Below are 23,174 nucleotides of genomic sequence, written 5' to 3'. Positions count from 1 at the left end.
AATTGTGGAACACAGGAGCTCATCCCTGTTGGGCTCCGTGGCCACCGCCAGGGGGAGCTGCACAACTTCCTGAGCCCATTGGGGTCTTAAACACAGCCACACATGGAAGTGCAGCCTTAATTAGGTCAATTATCATCTGAAGCACTTCCGGGTGGGCTATAAAAGAAGCTGGCAGATACCACTCTGGGAGCCAGAGTCGGGAGGAAGAGGACAATGCTTGCCAGGAGGAGTGGTGGCGAAGGAAGATTTGATTTTTGTTAGTGCTTTGCTCTTTGTTTTGTGTGCTTCTGGGACTGTGTTGTGTCTGTGGATACGAGGAAGGCATAACCCACAGACGAAGAAAATAAATCTTTTTGTTTATTTTTCACGTGCCTCCGTTGTCAGTCTGTGTCGGGTCAGGCACCTATATAGCGCCTTGTTTCACCATTTAATATTGAATCTGCAACACAATTAAGTGTGAAAAAAGTGAAGGGGTCTGCATAATAATAAATCCACAATCCACTGTTTGCACAAGTATTCAGTCCCTGTTGTAAAACCTTGAGAATCATTCACATAATGGCCATGTTTTAGCATAAAATCCCCACCATTAAGAGATTATTTTTCAGGTTGAAAATCTGAAGGGCAGCTGTCAGGGATAAGTTAGGAAAAGACACAAAACAATGTCAAAATACTTGGTTGTCACAGTGGGCACTGCTGACCATTTCTTTAGCCAGAACTAGATATATAATGGCAATGTTTGGCCACCACCTGACATTTTGACTTGTTTTTGGGGTTTTCCTTCCCATAGTCTGGTTGTCATGCCTGCCTTGTGGATGCCTTGAGGGGCTGGCATTTCCAGTAGACGTGGTCCCACTATCCCAGTCAAAAGTACTACTGGAATGTTATCCAAAAGGATTTTCTAGAAGCTGACTTGACAGAGGACATGGCTAGGAATAGGAAAGGAGAAACGACCACACTGTGTGAGAAGTGATGATGATGGTAATGATGATGTTCATCAGGAAGTGGAAGACGCATCATACCATCCACCATACCACAGCCTGAACACTCTCGACTCAAATAAGAGTGGAGAGGCCAACAATTAATTTAAAAGAATTCTGTATCAGAGACTGGAGGAAATGTGCAACAGTCAGCCATATCAGGAGCTCTGCATAACACAGGCCAGTATAGGAAGGTAGCTCAAATGAAGCCATAAAAATAATAACCATAAAAAAGCATTTCAAAAATCATGAGAGTGACCCCATTGCAACGTGGGAAAAGGTTTTCTTATCATATGAGGCTATGGCAGCATTTTGGCCCAAGTTCAAAGAGATTTGAATGGTACAAATGTAACATTGATTACATTACTATATAAATTCTAATGTGTCTTTCGTACAATGTGGTTTGTTTTGTTTTTGACACCAGGCAGTAGTGAAGTGTTGCATGTTGGTTACACTTGTAAAAGGTTTGCTGCACTCTGTACTTGTGCTGATACCCCATCTACTTCTGCTACCACTTTTTAGCCCACCGTGTCATACGGAAGCGTATTAGGGCACAGAGAAAAGAAAAAAAAATTAGGGACACAGTGGAGACAAAAAAGGTAGAAATGTAGACTTTAATCTCAAAATTTGCACTTTAATCTTGTAGTTTATTTTGTCATTAAAGTGGAACATCATAAACTTGATGTTTACTTGAGTTTCTCAAATCCCATCATAACTAAAGTAGCATGTGTTCCTCAACTCAGTCATTAATCACTACATGCCTCTTAAAATGGGCTTTCTTTTTTGTAAACAGCAGGCACTGATCTCCACACAGAATACATTACATTCATGATATTACAACTCTCTGAACATTTTAGAATAGTAATATGTATACTTGATATGTATGGGCGGTTGGAAAATCGAGAGTTCACCTTATGAGAAGGATTTAGGAGTCATAGTGGACTCTAAGCTATTGACTGCCAGACAGTGTTCAGAAGCCATTAAGAAGGCTAACAGAATGTCAAGTTTTATAGCGCCTTGATGTGTGCAGTATATGTCCATGGATGTTCTGCTCAAGCTTTATAACACACTGGTGAGGCCTCATCTGGAGTCCTGTGTGCAGTTTTGGTCTCCAGGCTACAAAAATGACATAGCAGTGCTAGAAAAGGTCCAGAGAAGAGTGACTAGGCTGACTCAGGGCTACAGGGAATGAGTTATGAGGAAAGATTAAAAGAGCTGAGCCTTTACAGTTTAAGCAAAAAAAGATTAAGAGGAGACCTGACTGAAGTGTTTAAAATTATGAAGGGAATTAGTCCAGTGGATCAAGACTGTGACTTTAAAATGAGCTCATCAAGAACACAGGGACACAGTTGAAAACTTCGCACAAACATTAGGAAGTTTTTCTTTACACAGAGAACCATAGACATTTGGAATTAGTGACCACGTAGTGTGGTGGACAGTAAGACTTTAGGGATTTTCAAAACTTGACTTGATGTTTTTTTGGAAGAATTAAGAGGATAGGACTGGCAAGCTTTGTTGGGCTGAATGGCCTGTTCTCGTTGAGATTGTTCTAATGTTTTAGTATCATTTTCATGATGAAATACATTAAAGCATGTATTGAACATGTGGGGGCAGCAATGGCGCCGTCAGTTAATCAGGTGTATCAGAAGTACTATGTAACCAGCTGAGGCCCATTGCCTTACGAAATTTCCCGTGCAAGTCAAAGTAACACAGCTAGTTTGTAAATCACTTTGTAGAGATCTGTTTTCTTCTTTGATTTTAAAGAGTTTTTCCTGTTGATCAGTTGAGTTTACTAAACAAGTTGCATTTATAATTTATTTATTTGGCTGATGCCTTTATCCAAAGCAGCTTACAAAATTTGAGATACAATCAGTTCCATTTCTTTTCTTTCTCCAATTGGAGCACAGGTGGGTAACGTGACTTGCTCAGGGTCACACAGTGGTGGGGTTTGATCCCCCAACCTCAGGGTTTGAAGTCCAAAGCCTTAACCACTGCGCCACATTGTCTGCCTGTTTAGAGGGTCCTTCCTGTCACATGTACAGAGTATAAATGTCTCACCTCAAAACTGTCTTTTCTTTACCAGAATAGTCTCAGAACACTGTCTACCATTAAGAGACACATTAATTTAGGAGATGTGTGTATTTCCTCTAATCTCTATTTTCGTAGATAAAACAGAACCAATCTTTAATGTCTTTTTTTTTGTAAATGAAATAGGAATTCAACAGCACCTTTAATTGGAAATGCATGTAAACAAAACAAATTGGGAAGGTGTGATGCCACAAATGGCACCTCCATAGTCAAGGTGAGGTTCTATCAATACCTCACAAGCTAAATTGTAAATGGAATATTCTAGTAATTTCTTGACATTCTAAATATATAAATGATATGTGATACATAAATAACCTCTACTGCTCATTGTTTAATTAGATAATTTGGTTTGGGTCTCGTTTTGCGATGAGAAAGACACAACTATGTATAATTTGTATATTTCTCATCTTTCTCTCTGTCTCTCTCTAAATATATATATATATAAAATCCAACGTCTGTCTGTTCGCTTTTCATGAGAGAACCACTTAACGGATTTAGATTGGGTTTTCTTCTATAATTTGCTTGAACATTCCGGTTGATTTGGTGACTTCTCTCATCGCACTAAGAATCATAGTTCGCTTGCAGTACTGATTTATTTGCACAAATCTGAGACAGAGGCTGCGGGCCGAGGAGAGGAGGGCAGGGCCCTTCTCACTCAATCACTGCCCTCGGGGTGTATCTTACATCTGCTTAGCTAACGAACGAGGGAACTACTTCACGGATTTAGATCAGGCTTTGTTCTGGAGTTTGCTTGAACATTCCGGTTGATTTTGTGACTTCTCTCATCGCGCTAAGTATCATAGTTCACGTACGATACCAATTTTTTTGCGCAAATCCAAGAGACATGCAGCAGGCCGAGGGGAGGGTGGCGGGATCCTCCTCACTCATGAACTCACGCAGTTGATTTTGCAACTTCTCTCATCACACTAATTATCATACTTTGCTTGCGGTAGTGATTTATTTGTGTGAATCCAAGAGAGTTGCTGAATACTGAGGTGAGGGGGTGTGGGCCTTCCTCACTCACGCGCCAGCCTCAGGGTGTATCTTACCTCAGCTTAGCAAGCAAACAAGAGCACTACTTAACAGATTTAGATCGGGGTTTTTTTTCTATAACTAGTTTGAAGATTCTGGTTGATTTTGCGACTTCTATCATCACGCTAAGTATCATAGATCATTTGCAGGAGTGATATATTTGCACTAATCCGAGACAGAGGCTGCTGGCCAAGGGGAGCAGGAAGCGTGATGTCAGGAATAGAGAGCCGGGCAGGGCCCTCCTCACAATCCTGTTTCACTTTGTGAGCTGGGGGGCTGATCGCACCCCTAGAGGATACAGATGCTCCTCTGGAAAACCCCTCCTAAAAACGCTGACAGACTACCTTCACATTGCTCCCTTACTTGCTGGGCTTATTTGCGACTGCTTTGTTGCGCGATATGTGTCCTGCGCGGTACTCTGCATACTTAAAAGCCTGAACAGCACCTGTCGGTTTTGATTGCTTCTCTCTCTCTGTGTCTCTCTCTCAGACATTCATAAACTTTTGAAAGAGACATATGTTTGTTTGCAGTGTTTGAATAAAGTTCCTGTCTCTACAACCTCCTCTGTTTCTGTGCAAATCTGTGACTCAAGCGTGACAAGTGGTACCAGAAGTGATTGCACAGATGCATGTCGAGGAGTTTTTTCAATTCGCTCAGAATGTCCCGCTTCCTCACGACCAAGAGGATGATTTGAGTCCTGCTCCTCCTGCTAATTCTAAGGATGTGCTGACAAAGATGGGTCCTTCCGATGACCCAGAAATATTTCTTTTAGCTTTTGAGCCTGTGGTGACTTTGTTGGGATGGGACAAATGAAACTGGGCTGTTATCGTCACCCCTTTTTTGTCTGGGGATGCCTTACTTGCCTTATGGAATATGCCTCGTGATAAACTCTGCGATTATGATTTCTTGAAGCGGCAGGTTGTTTTACGTAAAACTACGACCTTTATGGCTAAAGGTTTTGCACTTCATGATTGGAGACTGAACATAGACAGTCCCATCCGTGCGCAGATACAAGATTTGATCCATAAAGTACATTGTCGGTTTGAGGGAGATGAGATGGAACGAGCTGTGGAAAAAGTTGTCATGAATATACTGCTGGCAGGGATACCTACAGTTCTCTGAGATAAATTTCTTCGTCATAATGTTGAGTCATTGACGATCTTGGCCAAACACTTGGAGGGTTCTCAGACTGCTTGGAGAAAAAGTGGTGTATTTTCTGCTCCTTATGCTGTTTTACAGCCTGCGAGGGATCGCCCAGGGAATGCTCGCCACTTTGAATGGAGGTTAGAGCATCAACAAACTTTAAGACCTGAGAATCGGATGTCATCAGGAAGGCCTCTGGGGGATCCAGTTGTCGATGTAGTGCCCATATCTGGGGAGACAGGAGGAGGTCGTGGACTTCGGTGTGGATATTCTGGCAGTGGTGCTGAACGAAGATGTACCCGGCCACTTGGTGAGGGAATGTCGCCTATCCTCTGCTCAATCGATGGAAATTGGATTGGCCGAGGTTTGTTGCTCCCGTATTCCTTATTCTTCAGAAAAAAAGGATGGCTTATTAATCTCGGTGAAGTTGGGGAGCCGCGAGATCTTGGCATTATTGGACTCAGGAAGTGACTTGTGTGTTGTCAGACGGGACTGTCTTGACGATGGATACCTCAGTAACACTGAAACTGTAAAGATGTTTTGTGTACATGGAGATGTTAAAGACTGTCAGACATTGCTTCTTCCTTTTATATATAAGGGTCGTCACTTTAAAGTTTGGTCTGCTATTTCAGACTCCTGCCCCTGGCCCTTGCTGATCGGCAGGAGGAATGCCCTTTTTCCTAGACTCATGACCGAATGTCGGGCACCAGTCATCCAGTTCCCTGTCAAGCTTAGCAGGGGGTAGGAAGAAGAACTGGTGGCGGTCGGGGAAGATCTTGAGCCCCGATTAGATATTGAACCTGATCTCTCCAGCGAGACCGAAGGAGACACCCCCAATTTCACAGAGTGGCTGGCTGGCTTATCTACAACTTCTCAACTTGCAAATGCCTCAGAACACAAACCGAGCACTAGCGAGGAGATGGATTTTGTGCGCTTGCAGCATGCCAATAGCTCATTAGAATATGCATTTAAACAGGCTTACTCTGCTAGTGACTCTTATTACCAAGAGCATGAATCCGGGGGCTTGAAAACCCTGCACTTTCTAGAAAAAGACGCCTGCTTGTGTGACAGCCTTGCCATTAAGAAACTGAGTACCACTGTTTACCATCCACAGACGAATGGTTTGACTGAACGATTTAACAAGACTTTAAAACAGATGATCAGGCGAGTCGCTCATGATGATCACACATCTTAGGACTCTGTCCTGCCTTTTATTACGTTCGTGGTGCGGGAATCGCCGCAGGCGAGTTGTTATTTGGCAGGCACCCAGGAGGCATCCTGGATGTTGTACAAGAGGAATGGATAGGAATCGAGACAAAAGCTCATGGATTGAGCTTTGCGGATCATGTAATTTCGTTACAAGATACAAATTCTAAGCTTTCTTCTATCACTGTGGAGCATCAGCGACGTGAGCAGGAAACTCAGAAATGTCTTTACGATAGCCGCTGTAAGCTCCATGAATTCAAACCTGGGGCCTCATGCATAATGCCGTGCGTAGAATTCGCACTATAACATGACATAAACACAAAAGCGGAAATGTACTTACGCACAATAAAATCCAGATGCATAAATCTGTGCGTTCGCCAACTTCCACGTTCTTCCGCTGCATAAATCCTGGTCAGCATGGAAATTAACGCACGTGCACTCGCCTGCTGCCCCACCCCAACTCCTCCCAGAATTACACCTCTTTGAATATGCAAATCAATATAAATAGCCCTTAAGCTCAGTGTTCTGTGAAAAGGCAATGGCAAAAGTACGAGGAAAAATAGAAGAATTTCAGTGAATACCAAGTGGAAGCAAGGAAAAACGTACTATTTGTTGGTTTAAACAGTGGTATAAACAACAAAAGGAAGTTGATCGAGTGACATAACATGTTGGAGAAACTCGAAAGCTCAAGTTCACAAAGTCGCACAGTGCCTGAAATAAAAAAAGAAGTTGTCAGATATCAAAGTTGCCCTGAAAAGGTGAGTCGTAGCCCACCGTCTGAGTGTCATATGAAAGCTCTTTTAGGGTGTAGAGAAAAAAAAATAGGCACACAGTTGGGAAAAAAGCATGAAATGTCAACTTTAATGTCAAAATTTCCACTTTAATCACATAGTTTATTTTGTCATTAAAGTAGAACATCATAAACTTTATCTTACAATTGTTTAATTTACTAGTTTCTCAAATCCCATCGTAAATAAAGTAGCATGTTAAATGCTTTATTTTGTATTTGATCTTCTATTTTCTCTATGTGCCTGAATCACTACATGCTTCAGTTCTTTCTCTTCCTCCTACAGGACACAGACTCCATTACGTTCGTGATATTACAGCTCTCTGAATAATTAAAATACTGAGAAGTATATGTGATATCATTTTCATGATGATAGGAGTTAAAGCATGTTATTAAACATGGGAACAGGTGGTGCAGTGATTGTTCATGTCTCACGCAAGATGCTTGCTGTGCCATGCACAACCTTCGATGAAATGCTTTATTGTAGCAGCACCGTCTTTTTCAAACGTACTAACGTCCAATTCCTGTCCTTTTCTTTCTCCAAATACCCAATTGCCACACAATCAGCTCTGTAATAGACATTAAGCCATCTGTAAGCTTAGAACGCAGATTCTTCAAAACTTTTAAGGAACATTGAAATATCTTCATAATGTTTAATTATTCTATCCATCTATCCTTCCAGTGTCGCACCAGCCACAGCAAGAATACAGCGCAAGGTAGGAACAAACCATGAATGAAGCTCAAATTACTCACTAGCGCTGCGACACTATGTAGTTAAAGTTTTATCTATATAATATAATAAATCTATTTTGCTGCATTTCAGCTTAAAAATGATATTGTCATCATATGTAAATACGCACTTTATAAAGTGGCTCAGGTTGTGCAATATTATAACTGTATCATAAGTACAATTACCTCACTGTAAACTTGCAAGTACAAACAGTTCTACAAGGAACACTTGATGGACTGATTGAGTGCGTGGATAGTTCTTGGGATGAAACTGTTTGTGAACCTCGAGGTCCAAACAGGAAATGCTCTGAAGCGTTTATCGGATGAGACCAGTTCAAATAGCGAATGGCTGAGGCAGCGTGTGCTTGATGCTGTATACCGATAATTCTCTTTCCAATCAGCTGCTGTACTCCTGTGATTTACACTCAGATACAGTGATATAAATACTCTGAGTGGTGCAGCGTGAGTAATATGGAAAAAGATGATCAGCTGTGGCAACCCCTAACGGGAGCAGCTGAAAGAAGAAGAAGAAGAAGGTGCAGAGAGTAACAATGCTAAAGCAGCTATTGTATTTAGAATAGTTTGACCATTCTGTGGACCATTATATTGTTACAGGTTAATTACAATCAGATGCATTAAACTAATAAACAATATTCGGTTAATTTCAGTGTATTTATAAAGCCGCATCAGGGATGTGGATCTGAAAAAGAAAGGGAAATCACACTGGAACAGTAGCACTGCTTTGACGCTGGGTGCCAACGGTCTTACGTACAACAGGGTATGAGCTGCTGTGGAAATGTGCGTGGCTTTACGGCAAGTTTAGGTTTTATACATTGCGATTTGAACGTGGAAACATTCTTACGCAACATTTCTATGCGTACGCACCGTTTATACATGAGGCGTCTGGTGATCGTGTTTTGGTACTGATTCCCTTTGACCTGCACAAATTTCTAGTGAAATAGAAGGGCCCTGCCATTATTTAGGAGCGTATGGGGCAGGTGAATACCAGGCCGGTACAAACCATTCCAGATTTTACATGTTAATCTCTTGAAGGAGTGGCATGACCCGCAGTGGGTTTACACTTCCTTGGCTGCTGTCTCTCAGATCGATGTTGCCATTGGTGACGATTTGACTGACTCACAAAAGAGAGAATTGTTATCTTTGATTGAACGGAACACTGATGTTTTTTTGGACTTGCCAGGCGTGACTAACCTTGCTGAACACAAAATCACTACTGAACTTGGTGTTACCGTGCAGATGCGGCTGTTTCAGATCCCCTAAGAGCGATGGAATATTGTGTGCGAGGAAGTCAAAAAGATGCTGGCATTGGGTGTAATTCATGAAAGTAAAAGTGATTGGTACAGTTTGGTCGTATTAGTCCCAGAACAAGATGGTACGGTTCGCTTTTTGTATCGATTTCAGGCTCTTGAATAAGGTCTCTAAATTTGATGCTTATCCAATGCCCCGTGTTGACGAGCTGTTGGAAAAACTGGGTCAGGCGACCTATATCTCCACGCTAGATCTCACGAAAGGTTACTGGCAGGTGCCTCTTGAGGCTGGCAGTTGTGAGCATTTGCGACTCCTGATGGACTTTATGAATTTATGAGACTCCCGTTTGGTCTTCATGGGGCGCCTCTAAGTTTCCAGCGTATGATGGATCAGATCTTGCGCCCTCATTCCAAATATTTCGGGGCATACCTCGATGATGTTGTGATTTTCAGCAGTGATTGGCAAACGCATTTAGAACGTCTTCAGGCTGTCCTTGAAAGCTTGAGACAGGCTGGCTTGACAGCTAACCCTAAGAAGTGTAAATTGGGTATGTCTGAGACTCATTATCTGGGTTATTCCATTGGCAGTGGTTTACTTCGGCCACAGTTTAGAAAAGTGGAAGAGATGCTTGCTTACCCACAACCAAAAATGCAGAAACAGCTTGCCGGTTATTACAGAAGATTCATCTCTGACCTTGCAAATAGGGCTGCTCCTCTTTCAGAACTTACTCTCAAACTTACCCTTAGAGGATACAGACGCTTCTCGGAAAACCCCTCCTAAAAACACTGACAGACTACCTTCACATTGCTCCCTTACTTGCTGGGCTTACTTGTGGCTGCTCTGTCACGTAATATGCGTCCCGCGCGGTACTCTGCATACTTAAAAGCCTGAATAGCACCTGTCAGTTTTGATTTGGATTGCTTCTCTCCCTCTCTCTCTCTCTCTCATTCATAAACTTTTGAAAGAGACATATGTTTGTTTGCAGTGTTTGAATAAAGTTCCTGTCTCTACAACCTCCTCTGTTTCTGTGCAAATCTGTGACTCAAGCGTGACAACATCTACGTGGGCAAAGCCGTGGGGGACTGCTAGTACTGTATATCCTAATATACGTCAGGTCGTTTACATTTTCTTATTTTTTTTTTCTATTAGTATTATCACTATTTGGATCTAATCATTTACAGCTGCAAATGCCAGTGAATGCTGTAAAGTAAACCGTAACTGTGTCTTTTGCAGATTCCCAAAGTCAAGCGAGGATCCAGCCTGAGTCAAAAACATAACAAAAGAAGTTTCTCAGTTCAATAAAGTTCATTTTAAAAAGGTTTAATGAAAATTTTAAAAAGGGAAGGAGGAGGTTAGGAGCACGCACTGATGACAAATCACAAAAATTCAGAAAAGAATTATTACACACAGAATAAAAGGCGAAAAGGTTTCTTCCCTGTTTCATTACAGTCTTAGCTTTCTCCTGTTAAACTTCAGTTTGTGACTTTTCTATGGCAAACGTACATGGGCTTCACTTTAGAATGTCAGTACGTTCAGTACCTTCTGTACGGTTTGAATCTGAGTGCCCTCCATGTCTTACCAACTACAAGGCAGATCCTAAACTGAACTAATCCGTAGTCAGAATGACAGGAAATAATTAGAATATTCCATTTACAATTTAGCTTATGGCGGTTATAATAGAGCCTCCCATTGACTATGCACTAATCTACAGGCAAACATTTTAACATAACTAAGAAAATCCTTCTGTTAGGTTAGCATCACCTAACTAACTAACAAATGGCTCCTACAGAAACACTTTCTTAACCACTGTTACATAACCATAAAACTTTTTGAACTGGCTTAGTGGTGGCCCATCAAATGACGTTGACGATGATGATGGTTCAGGCTATCTCACAACTTGATCAAAAAATGTTATTGCTTGTTGAATAATGTGGGGATTATAAAGCGAGGACACTATTTTGAAAAAGAGTAACAGTAGCAATATGGAGAGTATAGTGAAACTCTCTTACTTGCATGACCGACTGACTGACCAACATGCAAAAATCTAATACTCAACTTTAGAAACTTGGTGCGATTTGAAAACCATAATAAAATGTATCACTGACGTAGAGTCCATCGGCTCTGTATGAAGTAGCAAGGGATGGAATGAAGACAGTTAAATAAGGTGAGCCCCTTCAGACAGAGGTCAATGCTGAAAGAAAACGAAGCCAGAAATAATAAAAGTAAAACTATTCTCCATCAGAATCTTATCTTTGTCATTCATACCTCTGGGATGCTTCATAACTGAAACTGGGGTCGAGGTCATGAGATTTCTGGTTTCCAAAAGGCTGCTTTCCTCCTCTCCGGCACTCTGAATCTGAATTAAAAATATATTTTTCCAGGTTATTCTCTCACAACAGTGGAAATTATGCAACTGTCCAAATTTCAGAAAAGTTTTACCTTTTTAAAGATTCTGCCTTGTGTCTTTTGGTTAGTAAAAGTAGTGACCACCTCAGCCTGGTCATTTTGGCCCTCTAATTGTACCCAGTCTCTAATTGGCCATATCTCTTTCACCACTTCACCATCTAAAATCTCATGTGTGGTGAGTGTACTGGCGCAAAAATGGCTGCTGTAGCATCATCAAGGTGGGTGCTACACGTTAGTGGTGGTTGAAGTGGCGCCCCACTCAATATGTAAAGCGCTTTGACTACTCAGAAAAGAAGGCACTAAATAAATATAAAGAATTCTTATTATCTTTTCCATCATATCATTCTGATCCTATTTTGGACATTTTTATCAAAGAATTTCCCCCGGGATCAATAAAGTATCTATCTATCTATCTATCTATCTATCTATCTATCTATCTATCTATCTATCTATCTATCATCTATTATATAGTGCCTTTCACCTCTATCTGTCTATTATATAGTGCCTTTCATATCTGTCTATTATATAGTGCTTTTCAGAATCTATCTATCTATCTATGGGATTAATAAAGTATCTATCTATCTATCTATCTATCTATCTATCTATCTATCTATCTATCTATCTATCTATCATATAGTGCCTTTCACATCTATCTGTCTATCTGTATCTATCTATCTATTATATAGTGCCTTTCACCTCTATCTGTCTATTATATAGTGCTTTTCATATCTATTATATAATGCCTTTCAGAATCTATCTATCTATCTATCTATCTATCTATCTATCTATCATATAGTGCCTTTCACATCTATCTGTCTATTATATAGTGCCTTTCACCTCTATCTGCCTATTATATAGTGCCTTTCATATCTATCTATCTATCGTGCCTTTCACATCTATCTACTAAAGTTATTTTGATTTAGATTTTATGCTTTTAATATAAATACTGATAAGATTTTCAACTAGAGATGCACAGAATTTTTGTTTGCACAAAATATTAAGCAAAAAAGGCACATTTAGTTCAACGTACCCTGAGGTCTAAATGTGCATTCAATTGTCCCAGTGCTGTGATGGAGACAATGTGCTGTAAAAGTGAAGCCGTTCTTTGGATGTGCAGTAAACCTGAGGTTCTGACTCTCTGTATTCATTAGAGATCTCTGGACATCTTTATCTTGTATCTTGATGTCCTGGCCAAATTGCCCACCATGAGTGTGTGTGCACACCCTGCTGTGGGCTGGTGCCCTGCCCGGGGTTTGTTTCCTGCTCTGTGCCCTGTGTTGGCTGGGATTGGCTCCAGCAGACCCCCGTGACCCTGTAGTTAGGATATAGTGGGTTGGATAGTGGATGGATGGATGTTTAGGACAAATAACAATATTATAAAATACCTTTTCTGTCCTTTGTGAAATATCTTAAAATGAGCAGCATGTGCAGTAGGATCAATGGAGTATCCTATTGAACTATTTGTTCTAACCAACATTTATTTCTAGAGCACGTTTTCATACAAATGATGTATCTCAAAGTGCTCTACAAGACGAAGAAAGAAAATATAAAAAGTAGGCAATTGACAAGAATAATGTAAGGTCCAATGGCCAGAAAGACAGAAAAAACAAACAAACAAACAAACAAACAAACAAAAATAAAACTTCAGAGGGCTGGAGAAAAAAAAAAAAAAAATCTGCATGGGTTTCAAGGCCACGAGACCACCCAGCCCCCACTGGGCATTCTACCTGACAAAAATGATGTAAACCAGCAGTAAAGACATTAAGATATCTTTCTTTGTGGCCAATTTTGAAAATTTATCCCAATAGTAAACAGGGGTTGATATACACAAGACATCTAATCTTTAAATCACTAGGACAATAAAATAAAGTGAAGTTCAAAACCAAAATCTTTCAATGTGTTCTTTCCGAACAAAGTGACTGAGGGATTTCTTAATTAGGACACCAACTCTGCATATTTAATGAAGATTAATGGTTAAATGTATATTGATCCATATTTTTGCTTGCCTTTTACTGTAGTATCGAGTTATGTTTTGTTTAGTATCATACTACACTTTAGTCCAAATATACATACAGTATAAACTATGGGTTCCATATTTTTAATAGAATATAAGTAATTTTTCATGCCTGTAAAGGTCTGTCTAGTGCAAACAAAATTTTGTAACATTAACCACCGTACTAAGTCTGTTGAACCTGCTCTCTTGGTGGTCTAAGTCAGTACTTATATTTGCCCCCCTTCTCAGACTCTCAGAAGCACATTGCAGTCACACTTAGTCTGCTGTTGGGCCGCAGCCCTGAGGCACATTGTAACAGCAATAAACCCCAAAGTTAGTCAACTTACTGTAACCATCTGGTAAGATCAGACCAACACAACAACATCCTGAGCCGACAGTACATTGCAACTGACTCTTAGTGATGAAAAACTCAAAAAATACACAAAATAGCACAATACATAATGGGAGGTCTGAAAATCCAAAATCCACCTTATGAGAAAGTTTTAGGAGTCGTAGTGGACTCTAAGCTATCAACTGCCAGACAGTGTTCAGAAGCCATTAAGAAGGCTAAGAGAATGTCAGGTTATATAGCGCCTTGATGTGTGGAGTACAAGTCACAGGAGGTTCTGCTCAAGCTTTATAACACACTGGTGAGGCCTCATCTGGAGTCCTGGGTGAAGTTTTGGTCTCCAGGCTACAAAAAGGACATAGCAGCACTAGAAAAGGTCCAGAGAAGAGCGACTAGGCTGATTCAGGGTTACAGGGGATGAGTTATGAGGAAAGATTAAAAGAGCTGAGCCTTTACAGTTTAAGCAAAAGAAGATTAAGAGGAGACTGAAGTGTTTAAAATTATGAAGGCAATTAGTCCAGTGGATCGAGACGGTGACTTTAAAATGAGTTCATCAAGAATACGGGGACACAGCTGGAAGCCTGTTCAGGGTAAACTTTCCACAAACATTAGGAAGTTTTCCTTCACGCAGAGAACCACAGACACTTGGAATAATGGACCAAGTAGTGTGGTGGACAGGAGGACTTCAGGGACCTTCAAAACTAGACATGTTATTTTGGAAGAATGAAGAATTTGTCCCGATTTTTCTTATGTTCTAAAAAAACTGTAGGCGCTAATATGAAAACTCTTGCACAAATTGGTGATGTAATGACATCAAACTAATCATCAAAAATATAAATGCATGAAAATAAATAAAAAATCATACTGAAACAACAGCAAGCACAGTAAACCAATTCGTAACACACAAAAATTAACTAACGATGCTATCCTGACGGTTACTGGATTATGAGATCTCTTAAAATAAATTGCAGTGTGTTTTGAGATATCTCAAGTGCATTTTAATATATCTCAAAATCATCCGTTTATGATTTCAAAATTTTTCAAAATGCATTTTCCACACTTTTAAATGACTAGAAACATTGGAAATTAAAAAGAAATCTCTACATGGTAGTCAAGGGTGCCATATTGTGTTTGGAATTTGACAGCAGGTATAAGTTATAAAGTTAAATGATGCATTTAATTAGCATAAACATTAGCTCATATTTGAAAAACATCTGCACAAAGCCCCAATGAATAGGCAGGATAAGTAGCAATCTGTAATTGGCCAAGCATCTCTGACTCGACACTGAATGCATTACTTGACTTTACTGAAGAAAATGTCCAATGAAAAAATGACTGTCTTCATATATAATGCGCTACTGTGGATGTCCATTTGTCTGTCCAGGATTTTAAAACACCTGCAGCTCGCAAAACCGTTTGACCTACTGACCTGAAATTTGGTACACATATACTACATGATGTCTACTATCTGCTTTCGGGTGATTTTTATTACTTTTTTTATTCTATTTTATTGTAGAATCAACTGTCAGCAGTGGCCAGCAGGGGAGCCGTGCAACACTTGTATGGGCGCCATTCTCATCCCTACCACCTTCGCTGTTACTTCCCCTACCTTTTCATATCTTAAATCATTCTTGAGGCAGATAGAACACTTAAATGCCAGCTTAAGTGAAAAATTAAGAAAACATACTAAGTAACTGCAGCACAAAAAAACTGACATAATTGGTTTTAACGCAAAAAGATGCCGACGAAACAAGAGAAGAAGCGGGCTGCTAGGGTGGAGAAAACAAGAGCTTCTCAGGAAGCAGCAAGCGCATCAACCTCTGAGCAAACGAATGCTAAACGTACAGAGAAAGAGAATGAAAATTATAAGTCAAGTGTATTATTCACTGCACGTTATCGTGCAGAGCGCCGTTACTGGTATTTAATAATACAGCTTCAGTGCATACGTGGGTAACACAAAGCCAAAAACAGATAGACAAATAATCTCCTAATTGACAAGTATTTTCTAACCTGCATATTCCTAAACAGGATCATGGGAGGGCACTGGCGCCTATCCCAGCTAGCGTAAGGTGCAAAGGCAGGAATAATTCCCCCTGACAGAACTCCAGCCCGTCACAAGGAGAACATGCACTCACATACACCCACACACTCCAAGGCCAATGTAGAATCGGCAATGCACCTGACTTGCAAGTCTTTGGACAATCGGAGAAAATCCTCTCAGACACGGGGAGAACATGCAAACTCCACACAGGGGGCATCTTGGATGCAAACCCTGGCCTCCTTACTGCAAGACAGCAGCACCACCAGTTTGCCAACCCAACCCCAAGTGTGTCACTTTCAAATAAGGAAAAAAAGAAACAGGCACAACACAGTCCAAGCACTAAGTACACACACAATCCCAATACTTTTCTTCTCTTTTCTCTTTCTTTCTCCTCCATTCTCCCTCTGGCAAGCTTCGTCCTCCTCCTCCCGACTCTGGCTCCCGGAGTAGTGGCTGCTGGCTCCTTTTATAACACACTCAGAAGTGCTCCAGGTGCTTGATGATTTATTTCCAGCTGCACTTCAGGGTATGGCAGAAGAACTGCCCATAAGGGCTCAGCAGCTCCTGCTGCAGCACCCCCTGTTTTGATACTATTTTAGATTTTCAACTGGAATGTAGCTTGTTGTTGATTCTGAAGTGAACGAATCAGTGATTCAAAGATTCTAATCATTTTGGTGAACAGAATGAAATGAATCAAATCACTAAAAAGAATTGTTTTGCACGTCACTACTAGCCAGCCTCTTCCTTGGATTGAATGACCTCACAGCGATCGCAGAGTTTATTTATAGGTTTCAATCTTCTCCTGCGTATCACAGCCTGGCACTTGGACTCCTCCACCTTCCGTGGGAAAAACTCCACAAACAGTATGCACTGCTGCGGCCCTTAACTTAACACACAGAAAACATATCCATTGTCTAAACAAACAAAATGAAATTGAGCAGATTACACGATTATCAAATCAAAGCTGAAAATGAAACTTTTTTAAACTCAAGCTCCCCCACCTCTGCCAGTACAGGTGAGTCCGTCTGCCTGTCAGCTCCGTCTTTAAACTTCAAAGCGTCCGCTGTGTGTGTGTGTGTGTATGCATAACAAACCACACAGGCTGGAAATGGCTGAGAAGCATCCGTCTGTTTTACTTTCAAATCCCTGCAAATTAAATCCTACTTACAAACCGAAAAGACCGGTGTTACTCACTTTGCAACTCCCGCACAGTATCAAGTATCAGTGACAAGCGCTGCCCCGTAGCCGTTAAGGCAACCCCAACTGTAAAAACTGTAATCGAATATTCTGTACTTGGCAGGAATGCTCTTTGGTATGAAGTTTTTTCATTGTGATGTTTGTTTGAATTTTATGGATCCCAATGCCCAGTGAAGTGATGGGGATACCGTGCTCTAAAAATGGTGCCATCCTTTGGATGAGATGTACCCCCGAGGTCCTAACTCTCTGTGGTCATTAAAGATCCCTCTGCATCCTTCATAAAGAGCAGGGTTTATCCTGATGTCCAGGCTAAATTGCCCACCACAGCCCGGTCATTCTGGCCCCCTAATCATCCCCTGTCTCTGATCTTTCTCACCCCTTCACCACCAGGCAGCTAAGGTGTGATAAGCCTATTGGCGCAAAATGGCTGCCGTCACATCATCCATGTGGATGCTGCACATTTAGTGATGGTTGAAGTGGCTCCCCGCTCACTGTGTAAAGCATGTTGAGTACTGTGAGTAGCGCCACAAATGTGGAAAAAGTGATGCGCTGTGAATACTTTCCGGATGCACTGTATGGCTTCTTTGGTGAATGTTAAATGTTAATAGCAACACTGGTCTTACAGGCTCCTGCTTACAAATATGGGTTCTGCGTCTTTAAACAGGTTTGTTCGGATGCGGAGGGGCTTATGGGATTTGTAGTTTGGAGTTTGTGGGCACTGAACACATGAAAGAAGAGAAGGATGTGGCAGGTCTTTTTGATTTATTCATTTTTTGATCGACTTCATCTTCAGCAGAACCTAAACCCCTTTATCAACTGGACATTCGCAGCATTGCACATCCTCCAGATTTAGGGACGGCGGTGGGTTCTTTTATTCCCCCAATCCAGCCCACTAATGCTCATTTGAGAAGAGACGTTCCTCAGAAGACCATCTATCTTCTGGACTCTGGTGGTAGGATGGTGTTGTCTATCCATATTTTTACTAAAGGGGAGTATTCCGCCATGCCTTTTCGTTGGCTAACCAGTGATTGCACTTCAAGGTCCACCTTCATCACTTACCGTAAAGATTTTTCCAGAACTGTAAATATTGTCAGGAGGTTTGTTTGTGGTGTTCCTTTTTTTTTCTTTTTGTTATTGCCTTTCTTCACCGGAGCATAGTAAATAAAGACTATTTATATATTTGTTTGCAGAATATATTTAATCTATTTGGTAATTTTTTGGTGTGTTGTTAATATTTGGGTGTCAGTGTGGGAATATTGTAGGGCTTAGGTGTTGGCCCTCATTTTAAAAGCATAGTGGATTCTTCATTACACAAATCTAGTGGCAACCTCCTCACTCTTCTAGATGTCGGGGTTTGCTAAATAAGTATTATAGTAAAGGGTATGAATGCTTGTGCCAATGTGATATTTCATGTTTTAAACTAAGGGGATGAGCAGAGCTGGAGTAACTACAGGAGGATTAAACTGATGAGCCACAGTATGAAGAATTATGGGAAAGAGTAGTGGAAAAAGGGAGGTGATGATTAGTGAGCAGCAGTATGGTTTCATGCCAGGAAAGAGCACCACAGATGTGATGTTTGCTCTAAGAGTGTTGATGGAGAAGTTTAGAGAAGGCCAGAAGGAGTTGCATTGTGTCTTTGTGGACAGGAGTGACAGAGAAGTACGTAAGAGTTGTACAGGATATGTATGAAGTGTGACAGTGGTGAGGTCTGCGGTAGGAGTGACAGATACACTCAAGGTGGAGGTGGGATTACATCAGGGATTGGCTCTGAGTCCTTTCTTATTTGCCATGGTGATGGACAGGTTGACAGACGAGATTAGACAGGAGTCCTCGTGGACTATGATGTTTGCTGATGACATTGTGATCTGTAGCGATAATTGGGAGCAGGTAGAGGAGACCCTGGAGAGGTGGAGATCTGCTCTAGAGAGGAGAGGAATGAAGGTCAGTAGGAACAAGACAGAATACATGTGTGTAAATGAGAGGGATGTCAGTGGAATGGTGAGGATGCAGGGAGTAGAGTTGGAGAAGGTGGATGAGTTTAAATACTTGGGATCAACAGTACAGAGTAATGGAGCTTGTGGAAAAGAGGTAAAGAAGAGAGTGCAGGCAGAGTGGAGTTAGTGGAGAAGAGAGTCAAGAGTGATTTGTGATGGTTTGGAGACAAAGCTAGAGAGGCGAGATTGCGTTGGTTTGGACATGTGCAGAGGAGAGATGCTGGATATATTGGGAGAAGGACGCTAAGGATAGAGCTGCTAGGCAAGGGGAATAGAGGAAGGCCTAAGAGAAGGCTTATGGATGTTATGAGAGAGGACATGCAGATGGTTGGTGTGACAGAGCAAGATGTACAGGACAGGAAGAGATGATAAAAGATGATCCGCTGTGACAACCCCTAACTGGAGCAGCCAAAGGAAAAAGAAGAACTTTAGTAATTTGTAAAAATTCCTAAAATACTGTGTTTGGTTATTCATTCTGGGGCATTAAGGGTTTTAAGTGTTCTTTGATGAGGAAAAAAAATAAATTGAAATGATTTTAGCATAATTTTGCAACATGAAGGAGTCTAAATACTTTTTGAAGGTTCTGTAGACTCAACACAGAAAGCATTCCAGTCGGGACTGGATAAGTGCCCTTAATCTACAAGATGCTTAATCAACAAGCATCTATAAGTGCCCTCCACCTTAACACCAGCAAGACCAAGGAGCTGGTGGTGGATTTTAGGAGGCCCAGGCCCCTCATGGACCCTGTGATCATCGTGGTGACTGTGTGCAGAGGGTGCAGGCCTATAAATATAAAGGAGTGCAGCTAGATGACAAATTGGACTGGACTGCCAATACTGATGCTCTATGTAAGAAAGGTCAGAGCCGACTATACTTTCTTAGAAGGTTGGCGTCCTTCAACATCTGCAATAAGATGCTGCAGATGTTCTACCAGACGGTTGTTGCAAGTGCCCTCTTCTACGCGGTGGTGTGCTGGGAGGCAGCATAAAGATGAAAGACTTCTCACGCCTGGACAAACTTGTTAAGAAGGCAGGCTCTATTGTAGGAGTAAAGTTGGACAGTTTAACATCTGTGGCAGAGCGACGGGCATTAAGCAAACTCCTGTCAATCATGAAGAATCCACTGCATCCACTGAACAGTGTCATCTCCAGGCAGAGGAGTAGCTTCAGTGACAGACTTTTGTCACTGTCCTGCTCCACTGACAGACTGAGGAGATCGTTCCTCCCCCACACTATGCGACTCTTCAATTCCATCCGGGGGAGTAAATGCTAACATTACTCAAAGTTATTGTCTGCTTTTACATGCATTTTTATTACTATTTAATTTAATATTGTTTTTGTATCAGTATACTGCTGCTGGATTATGTGAATTTCCCCTTGGGATTAATAAAGTATCTATCTATCTATCTATCTATCTATCTATCTATCTATCTATCTATCTATCTATCTATCTATCTATCTATCTATCTATCTATCTATCTAATAATATTCAAACTTCTCTTAGATTTTGATGCTTTCTACTTACCTCCTCCATTTCAAAAGAGCTCTCCTGCTTTAAAGCCTGATGCGTCCAGCAGCCCCTTCGGTGGAGGATTTCACCAGGACTCAAGCTGGTTTGCTTCTCAGCAAATCTTTTATTCGACAGGATGTCCATCGGGCCTTCAGAGGTTTCCATGACAGCAACGTTCTGTATGCAGGTTCGGTGAGTGTGTATATCTTGAACGTTTTCGTCTGCGGAGGACCAGGATGTAATTTGAAGGTTAAGTCCATGCATGTTGCTGCTGTATGCTTTGTTCACTTTGGTCGCCGGTAATTCTTCAGCATCCCTACACAGAGTGGCACCACACATGTTACTTATACAATTTATCTCAGGTGAAACGAGAGCCTCACCCTCATGAGCCTGTAGTGTCAAATATTCTGTGGGCCCAGATGACCTGGCAGTTTTCTTTGTTACATTAAAAATCTCTCTGTACACTTTTTCTGTGATCCTGGGAGAAATCATATCTCGAGTAAACCTTACTGGTTTTGGGTGTAATTCTGTTGGTAGGTTTGACTGCTCCCCCGGGCTGTCCAAACTAACAGGCATCTTCACTTCGGTAGGCTTCAAAAGGCAGGGAGAGCCAAGTGTGCTGGACTGTTCACGATGGCCCCCACACAGATCATCTGCTTTGAGAGTCTCTTGTGACCAGTTCATCTGCATTGTCATACTGAGGCCCACCTTAGTAGAATCGTGGACTGACTCTATCAAGCTGGGCAAGCTGTGGCGTTTCTGTGGGGTTGATCTGGGTGAAGCTGCTGGAGAACCTGGCTCCTTGGTATACAGGCACATTTTGGAGATGGTGTCCTTGAACCTCTCCACCGGTGATCTGGGCTCACTCCGTACGCTAAACCTCTGACTGATTTTCTCAGTGGGGCTTGAGAAGGAGAACTCAGGTGGGGCGAGTTTCTGGATAGGTGTCTTGGACACATAGGAGTACAGAGAATAGAAGGCATTGGCTGTAGCAGTGAGTACTTCAACCTGGTGAAAGCGACCTGGCAAAGGAGATAAAGAAAGATCTAGTCATATGATTGATATGTCAGAATAAAATTACTTTAAACGCAGCAGTGTGTTCAGTTATGGTTGATCGCAGATTCACATGTGGAATTTAACTGCTGCCATTTTGTATTGACAGAGAGTGGCGACTCGGTGCAGCACATGACCAGCAGCGGGAATAAGCGACCAGAAACGACACAGCTGTGACCGCATGGAAACTTACAAAATGGTAGGAGCCGTCTGTCCAGAAGTTAACTCTGTGGTGATCTCCGTTAGCTTTTTAAAATGTTGTTATTGAAATGTTTACCTTTTTACTCTTGGTGCATCTGTAAAGTTTGACATTTAAAATGTTATTATTAATATTGTTACTTTTGTACTCGTCGTGCATCTGTAAAGCTCTGCATTTAAAATGTTATTAATAGTTTTACTTTTTTACTCGTCATGCCTCTGTAAAGCTCAACATTTAAAATGTTACTATTAGTATTTTTAATTTTGCTCATCGTGCTTCTGTAAAGCTCATCATTTAAAATGTTATTAATATTTTTACTTTTTTACTCGTCATGCATCTGTAAAGCTCGACATTTAAAATGTTATAATTAGTATTTTTAATTTTGCTCATTTTGCATCTGTAAAGCTCGACATTTAAAATGTGATGACACCCGCAAGTTAGTTAGCACTGGTGGTAGAGAATCCTGTGTGGAATATTGGGAGGTGACTGGCAATTGGCACCACCTGAGACTTCGTCTGGATGTGTATGTGTGGAGAGATTTCTATGTGGGATTACAAATAGATAGAAAGAAAGAAACAAAAGTTACTATATAATAGATAGATAGATATGAAAGGCACTATACAATGGATAGATAGACAGATGAAAATCGTTATATGATAGATAGATAGATAGATAGATAGATAGATAGATAGATAGATAGATAGGAATGGCATTATACAATAGATAGATTAGAGAGGAAAGGGACTATATTCTAGATAGATAGATAGATAGATAGATAGGTAAGGCACTATACAATAGATAGATAGACAGATATGAAAGGCACTATATGATAGATAGATGAAAGGCACTATAGATAGTGTAACGCACGTGCGAATAGGGGGCCGCGGACGGACCAGAAACGATATTGTGAGTTTGTATGCCAGAAGGGTGTAACGGGTACTAACTCTCCTCTCTTTGTTTTCGCAGAAAGACGCCGCCGCCATGAAGCTGTCAGAATAAGGCTCCACGCACTACTACTTCCGCCCTTCCTCTGTCAATCCATGATGACGTCACCAATCCCACTATCCACCACGGCTCCTACCCAGCATTCACCTCTACTTCCGGTCCCGCCTCATAAATATTTCCGCTCTGCCATCTTTGGGCGGACAACTGTATAACACGGATGTGTATTGACCTGACTCTTCTATTTTTTCATATTTCAA

The 23,174-nt window shown here is 41.2% G+C and overlaps 1 protein-coding gene across 2 annotated transcripts in view; it reads right to left on the bottom strand.

The window, feature by feature from the left end:
* The window catches only part of tespa1 (thymocyte expressed, positive selection associated 1), a 108,782-nt gene that overhangs the window by 9,235 nt on the left and 76,373 nt on the right, over positions 1-23,174 (bottom strand). Inside the window, exons 10-11 of one of the 2 annotated variants that reach the window (XM_039746817.1) lie at positions 20,736-21,742; positions 11,497-11,587 (exon numbers count right to left, since the gene is read on the bottom strand). In XM_039746817.1, the coding sequence (XP_039602751.1) occupies positions 11,497-11,587; positions 20,736-21,742 (1,098 nt within the window). The remainder of the gene's footprint in view (positions 1-11,496; positions 11,588-20,735; positions 21,743-23,174) is intronic. The other variant, XM_039746818.1, reaches the window with a different exon arrangement.

This window comes from Polypterus senegalus, chromosome 3 (assembly GCF_016835505.1).
Source record: "Polypterus senegalus isolate Bchr_013 chromosome 3, ASM1683550v1, whole genome shotgun sequence".
NCBI classification, from domain to species: Eukaryota; Metazoa; Chordata; class Cladistia; order Polypteriformes; family Polypteridae; genus Polypterus; species Polypterus senegalus.
Note: the sequence above shows the minus strand (reverse complement) of the source record. Positions and strands in the feature narration are given on the sequence as shown.